General features: G+C 48.2%; 1 protein-coding gene and 1 non-coding gene across 2 annotated transcripts; one reads left to right on the forward strand and one right to left on the reverse strand.

Annotated features, from left to right (window-relative positions):
- Positions 1-668: 668 nt before the first annotated feature.
- Positions 669-2,164, forward strand: LOC120672158 (LOB domain-containing protein 15-like). The gene is made up of 3 exons (XM_039952451.1): positions 669-787; positions 1,115-1,409; positions 1,503-2,164. The coding sequence occupies exons 1-3, from the start codon at positions 774-776 to the stop codon at positions 1,926-1,928; spliced, it is 735 nt and encodes a 244-aa protein (XP_039808385.1). The 5' UTR covers positions 669-773; the 3' UTR covers positions 1,929-2,164.
- Positions 2,165-6,282: 4,118 nt separating this feature from the next.
- TRNAL-AAG lies at positions 6,283-6,363 on the reverse strand. The gene has a single exon. It is a non-coding gene; the product is annotated as a tRNA-Leu (tRNA).
- Positions 6,364-7,781: the final 1,418 nt, after the last annotated feature.

A 7,781-nucleotide genomic window follows, 5' to 3' on the forward strand; every position in this document is an offset into this window, starting at 1 on the left:
TTATAGTTGTTTTCATCATATTTGATTTTGTTAATTTTATAAATACGAGAAAATTCTAACCCGACTAGCACTGTTTTCCATATTGTAATACCGTTTCCGACCGGTTTCATCCGAGGATGTATCTCCATCACAGTTAGATTTTCCCAAGGGCCAAAATATCAGGCTGTGTTTAGTTCATGAAAATTTTTGGATTTAGATACTGTAGCACTTTTGTTGTTATTTGGTAATTAATATTCAATTATAAACTAATTAGGCTTAAAAGATTCTTCCCGTCATTTCCAGTTGAACTATGTAGTTAGTTATTTTTTTAACTAAATTTAATGTTCTATGCATGTGTCCGAAGATTTGATGTAAAGGATAGTGTAAGAAAATTTTTGGAAACTAAACACGTGAAAATTTTTGGAAACTAAACACGTCCTCAATATCGATCACCTATTCACATGAGCAGAAATAGCAGGAGGGATCAAAGGTGGGGATGATGCCAGGCCAACCAATCGAGTCCACCAGCTGCACTTTCCAAATATTTCATTTTTTTATTCACAAGCATTTATTCCTCCCTTCGCCATGCATACTGTATTTACTTACCACCAATTTGTTGGTCTTCAGGCCCATCCCCCTCATTAATGCCTTGCCTTTTAAGCACTCTTTCCTTCCAAACTTTACGCACCTAGTATACCTCACCTCTCCCTGTCCGTCGTCGTCTACCGATCCCCCTTCCATATCATCTCCATCTCCCTCTCCCGAGCTCAGGGGAGGAACGAGAGCATGCCTGGATGTCCACGGAGAGGTAAGAGACCCACCATAGGTTGCTTCGTCCAGCTCTCTTCCTCCTCTTGTGTTCTTGTGTGACTCTCTTTAATTCTCTGACACCTCTCCAACAAAAACTTTATTTCTTCTAAGGAATCTGCTGATTGTTCTGTTCGTTTTGCTTGAAAGGTTCGTTAATTATTAGGAGATACTAAGCTAGTATGCTGTAGCACCTTCTCTTGGTGTTTTATCTTCTACCATTGTGCCTGCCATCAAATGTCTCGAGATTGTTTCCCCCCTCTTGGATCAATCCCATGCACCAAACCCTAGGCGGTGACGACTCTGCCTGTTGGACTTCCGCCTGCAGGGAGAGACTCGATGAGATCGGCAAGAAGATCAAGCGAGAGCCGGATACAGCCGCCCTCGCCCTCGCCGCCGCCTCCACCTCCACTGCGCCGGCAGACAACCGCGCACCCCGCCGCCTCGGTCTCAGCCTCGGCGGCGCCCTCAACACCGTGACCCCCTGCGCCGCGTGCAAGCTCCTCCGCCGCCGCTGCGCGCAGGAGTGCCCCTTCGCCCCCTACTTCTCGCCGCACGAGCCCCACAAATTCGCCGCCGTCCACAAGGTCTTCGGCGCCAGCAACGTCTCCAAGATGCTCCTGGTAAGCCGAAACCCATGAAGAAAAATCCCTCCTTTTTTAATTACAAAATTAAAAATTGCATCGTAACGTGCCGACGCGTCGATTTTCGCGCAGGAGGTGGCGGAGGGGGAGAGGGCGGACGCGGCGAGCAGCCTGGTGTACGAGGCGAACATCCGGCTGCGGGACCCCGTGTACGGATGCATGGGCGCCATCTCCGTGCTACAGCAGCAGGTGAACGCGCTGGAGGCCGAGCTGGAGGCGGTGAGGGCCGAGATCCTCAAGCACAGGTACCGGCAGGCCGGCGCCGGCCTCATGGACGACGCGCGCGCCACGGCCAGCTTCGCGGCTCCGGTGCACGCGGGGGACGTGGTGCCGGTGGTGGAGGCAGGCCAAGAGGTTGCAGGCGGCGGCAGCGCTGCCGGCGCTCCGGGGATGTCGGCGTCGTCCGCCGTGTACGTTGCCGAAGCCGAGCTGCCCTCAAGTACTACTGATCACTATAGCTCCCATAACCCAAGTGAGCATGCTGCATACTTTGGTTGACATGCTTGAATTTATTTAACATTTTGGTGAGATCACAACTAAACTGCCGGGAGAATAAACTGTGTGAAAGTTTAATTTTATATATACAGGTTTTCTAGAAGTAGATCTGTAGATGTGGTCACATTGGGCGACGAAAAAGTTCGTCCAGTGGAATGTGTGTGCCATTATTTTCTTGTAATTGCCCATAGCGATTGTCGGTTGATTATTAGTTCAGTTAAACAATGCACCTTGATCCTATATGATAGTATGTACTACTATGTGGGAGTTTGGCTCCAAAAGATGTATTAATCAAAGTCCAAGTGGCTAACACTAAACCTGTGTAGCTCAACCACGCTGTTTCATTGGATTGATTCAAGCGTAGGCATTGGTACACATAATTTGCTTGCAATTAAAAATCAATGTTTTGCCCCCTTCCACTTAGGTTTTATGAATCTATTGATATCGATATAAATTTCCATCTAGCTAGGCTGATAATGAATTGGATCCTTTGAGCACTACATTTTCAGGTACTTATCTATTTGTTTCTCCATGGACCCATTATTTCAGGTTTTAGGTTTCTTTTTATTTTTTTCCTTTGCAACTGGTGCGTACTATCTATCTACTGGATGATTACTCATGTCGTTGTCCATCTCTCTGTTTTTTGGAATTTCAGTCAGTTTTTCAATTTTGCTCTACTAGAACTGTACGCGGATAGGAGAAATAATCAAAGCTAAGTCTACAGAACTTATGAATGAAGCAACACAACAAAGCTAGCACAGTATTTGTTTGCTCATACTCCAATATATACTGGGTCTATCTATAAACTATAGCTAGCACACTTTGCATTTCACAGACCATCTATATATGATGTATGATCTAATTTTACGGACCATCCAAAGTTTGCTATCCTGTATTGCTAAATTAATCAATGAATTTCCCAGCTTCACTTTTTCTTGTCTGTTATGCTGATCATTTCTTTCAGCTATAAGCTAACCTAGCTTTGGCGATTTTCTCACCTTCTGTACACTTCAGTTCACCAGCATTATCATTTGGTTTCAGAGATATTTTATCTCTTATAGTACTTAATATCATCATCTTGCCTTGATGTGTTGGCTACACACATTCGTCTCTCTTTTTTCCACGTGCTGATTTTTTGTATTGTTTTCTATAACACATATCCCTGTTTTGAAGTCTAAGTGGTGCAGAAAAGCAACAGCTTCATCTGTAGGAAGGATCACGTGGTTTTCTTTGTTTCCACATACATAGTTTTTATGTGCCATTAGTTTTTATGTGCCATATTATTGCCCAACGGAGTAGCTGTACCATATTGCTTAAATAACCTTTTCTTTCATTTTTAGATTTACATAGTGGAATTCAGTTTCCAAACACTACCTTTCATGCATTACCAAGTTATTTTCGTTTGTCTACCGTTTTAATTAGGTTTGTGCTGCTCTAACAAAACTCTCTTGCTGCTTCACATGGTTGATCTGAATTGTGTGTGCATCACATTTTTTTTATACTGGAGGCGGTATATATAACGTTTGCAGGCAAGTCCTCTACCTAGGGCCTGTTTGGATATAAAGGATAATCCTTAGCCCTCACTTTTTAGCCTCAAATTATCCCTCATGCATCCAAACATGTGGGATAATTTTGGGCTAAAGTGGATTATCCCCCCCATCCTTAGCCCCTCCAAGAGGTGATAATAGGGATAATTTTACATGATTCCCACAAAAAGTGAGTATGCACACACATCTAGACACGAGAATGGGAGAGAGAGGGTGGACTAGCCCATGGATCCAAACGGCCTAACTTAAGCTAATTTTTAGCCTACCAATTCAAAACTAAATATTAACTCTTAAAATTAGCCGAGCTAATGTTCCAAACAGAGTCCTAGTTGTTCGTGTGATCTTGCCCCCAATAGAAAGCAATGTTAGTAGCAGGCGTTAGGCCGGCCTCTGAATATGTGCTGCAATGCTGCATGCCTGCATACAAATAATGAGCTGTGAGGTGGATCTTTCGTGCACCTTTGATCACATGATTATATGATGATTAGGTGTAGTTACTATAGCATCACTGTAATCAATCATGGTGGAACTTGACTCATTAAATTCATTTCGAAAAGTTACACTCATTCGTGAAAAAATTTCGCAAATAAACTTCGTTTAGTAATTCAGTAATTCATACATGCATTCGTCTTTTTTGAAAAAAAATTCACCATATAAACCAAACATGGCCATGGATTGGACGTCCAATGTCAATGACTAGGCCATGACAGCTATATATGCTAGCTAATTGCATTCCTGAAAGCTGTAGTAGGACGAGCGAGGACGATGGAAAGGGGCCTTTCCTTGGCGTGCAGAGTTTGCCGATAGCTCGTACGAGTTGAGTTCGAAGTTGGTAAAGTCCGGTACAGACAGCTCGGTCTCGAATTGTTGCGCATTAAAAATGCTCAGCATAATCAGCTCGTACGGGCTCCTTGAGCTGCCTCCAAGATCCGTCCATGTGTGCGCGAGCGAGCTGAGCTGAGACTTGGCTCTCTTTCCCAGACACGGGCGAGAGAAGCTTCAGCCCACTAGCTGACTAGCTCAGCCAGGACGGCGGCCCTGCCCGTTTGTTTATTTGCTGGGATCTGGTCCCCCGTCGTGCTTGTGCAGTGCTTAGCTTGCTTGTTGTTGCTTCAGACGCCGGGCACCGCACCGATCCCCGGCCGCTTGTCTGCACTCAACCCCGATGCCGATGCTTCAAAGTCTTCACTAGCAGCTAGCCTCCCTCGAAACCCAGCACGGAACGCACACCTGGCCTGTACAGTGTCACTGATGTATGTGCTCGCTGCTCACGCAATGGCAGCCGTGGAGACTTCGTACGCGTACAATGCATGCTTGGTTCCGGCCAGCTTGGCCGGAGCTCGCCGTGGTCGAGCAGCGATGGGCCGCTGGCAAGCGCATGCATGTTGAGCTAGCTAGCTAAGAGTAGCTCCAGAGTCCCGAGAAGAGTCTGATGCATGCAGCTCACACGGTTTGACCGGTAGGCAAAGAGTACAGAAGTACACTGCGGATCGATCTGAGCTGTGTGGGCTTAGTTAAAACGTCTGTGGCGATGATAATCTAGCGGTCCCATTAACTCATTGACCGGGGAGGTGCCGACTTGACTTCGCAAATCTTGAGACGCTGCACGTGGTGGTGGCAGCTCCACGCGACCCCGGTAGCGCGGCCGCTACTGTTGTGCATGTTCGCCGAGTACACTTGTCACCGCGGGCACCTTGCTGTTTCAGCATCGCTGACAAATCGCAGTCGATCTGTTTGTCGAGTCAGAAACACGCTCTCTTGAGAAAAGTCGAGCCTAAATGGCTGGAACCTGTCACATATGGCTATAGAATTCCAAATGGGCCGCCCGGCCCTAGCCCGGCACTAGCCCGATGTAGCCTGGCCCGATGCGGCCTGGCACTATCCGGCCCAGTAAATTTTTCGTGCCGGGCCGTGTCGTGCGTCGTGCCTAACTCACGGCCCAGGCCCGGCACTAAAGCCTTTTTTTGTGCCGGGCCGGTGATGACACGGGCGGCCCATCTTGTCGTGGCCGGCCCGGCTTGGGGGGCGGTAGCGGCACAGCCGCAGACCCGCAGTTGGCGCAGCGCAGGGAGGCGGGTGCGCGCAGGGGGGAGCCCGGCCGGGGGGTGGGGGCGCGGTGGCCGGAGGCGGCCGCCGCCGCTGTGGCCGGCGCGGGGCCAGAGCCAGCGGCGCCCGGCCGCGTGGGGTGGAGGCGGCGACGGCCGAGGGGGGCGCTCGGCCAGGGGCACGCGGTGGCCGGAGGCGGCGGCGGCCACGGCGGGCGGCGTCACTTTGGCCAGTGCGGGGCCGGAGCCGGTGGCGGAGGCGGCGACGGCCGAGGGGGGTGCCGCTGTGGCCGGCGCAGGGGATGGGGGATGGCGGCCCAAGCACTAAAAGGCCGTCGGGTTGGGCCGGCACTAAGCACTATTGATCGTGCCTAAAATCAGACTAGGGTCGTGCTTTTTAGGACCGCCAATCGTGCCCGGCCCATTTGTAATTCTATACATATGGCATGCAAGTAAGCGATATACTCCGTACATATATCCTGCGTTTGATTGCGTTCGTTGTGTCGGCTAGCGGCTATCATTTGTTTTTCTGTTTGTTTAGTTGGGCCGGCGTTACTGTAGATTCACGAGTTTGAAGACACGTAGCAAGACCAAGAGGCCTAGGCCTGAAAAACTAACCAGCGCGAGTGTACGTTAGCCTTTATTAAAAAAACTGAAAATATGAGCAAGGCCCATCTATCGTGAACCGGGCCTAAAAAACTATAGATGGAACCAGCGAGTGTATATGTAATATCCTTTAATTTTAAAAGGCAAAAAATATAATTATGTTGAGAATGGGATTTGAACCCACGCCCTTTCGGACCAGAACCTTAATCTGGCGCCTTAGACCAACTCGGCCATCTCAACATCTGATGATTAATTTTCCAAAGGTTACCTCTAATTATTACATAAGAAATATGCTGCGCGTACAATCATCTACGATGCCATATTTCTGCTCAGGTCCGACCAAAGCACGCCACGATATAAGCGATAGGTATCTATATGTGCCGTACTATAAGGCTCCATTATCTAAAAAGAAAGATACTACCGGATCTGATTTTTCTATGCCGTTACCCAACTATTGTATCTTGCAAACACTAGGAAGAAAATATATCCCTTCCCTTGCAGAGAAAAAAGAAGAAGAAAAGGCAAAGTTTTGTTTGGGGGAAACCAAGATCCAGGTCCAAACCGTGCTAAATGGGCTCTTACAGTCTTGTTGGGCCCTTTTTCGGCCCAACCAGTTATGGCCGAATGTTTGAAGAACAAGTCTGGTCACCTCTCTCTTTATCAGAGAAGACCACGGGGGTAATGATCCAATTCAGGGACAGCCATGCTCTTGGACGGAAACGAAAAAGATCTCGCGTCACATCGTCCTTGGATCATCCCATAATTACTACAATTACACGGCGTAACTAATAATGTTTAAGAAAGTGGAGGAGCAGTGGAATATTGAAAGCTCTGCTCGGAGGCTCTGACCATCAGGCAATCTCTGGCCGTTGGAGACGTGTCAGATTCTTGTATCGAAACTGGATTTCGTGGTACACTGCTGGATGCAGAGGATAAGGTCCATGTAGTGCTTCTTTTCTCTTTTTGTTGCCACAAGTGAATCGCTTTTCTGCAAATATCTAGACCATCTAATCATCACTATCAGCATAAAACAAATACACCTTGTTGCTAGTACGTCAGATACACACTCCACTTCTCCACCCTAAGAAACTCTGTGTTGTAGAAAATCGAAATGCAAACTTTTGGCTATCCAGTTTCTTCGCTGGGATAAGATCGCTATGCCTAGCTAGCTTCCAATTCAGCTAGCTTCAGCAGTGGCCGTATACAGGCGCAATTCGGCTGCGGCTTCAACGGATGGATCCTTGATAAAGATGTGGACAAATTTAAGCTGAAGACATCCGAAACTCCCCTAGCTAGCTAGCTTTGTCTGATCTGGAGTCACGTAAGTACAACTGGAGAGCCTATCAAAAGCTCCTCAAGATCAGGACTGACGATCTGCATGCGCTGCAGGTGGTGTCTACCTACTCCTGCTAATGGGGCGGGGTTTGACGGATTTTTTGGGTGGGTTTTAATACGGGTACTATTAGATGGGTGGAAACGGATGACACTATAAAACGGGTTGGGGCGGGTTAGGTTGACGACACAGACGGGTTGGGACGGGTTGGGGCGCTATGGTAGTAGAGCGGCGCGTAAGTCGCATATCATCTTTTGTCGTGACTTCGGGTTAGGGCGGGTTGGGGCATTGGGCCAACGGGGTGGGTCGGGGCGAGTGGTAGTTA

This window comes from Panicum virgatum, chromosome 5N, assembly GCF_016808335.1.
Source record: "Panicum virgatum strain AP13 chromosome 5N, P.virgatum_v5, whole genome shotgun sequence".
Taxonomy (NCBI): Eukaryota; Viridiplantae; Streptophyta; class Magnoliopsida; order Poales; family Poaceae; genus Panicum; species Panicum virgatum.

Coding starts and splice junctions, on each gene's coding strand:
- LOC120672158 (XM_039952451.1), top strand. Junction 1,410..1,502: donor ACGTCTCCAAGATGCTCCTG/GTAAGCCGAAAC, acceptor ATTTTCGCGCAG/GAGGTGGCGGAGGGGGAGAG.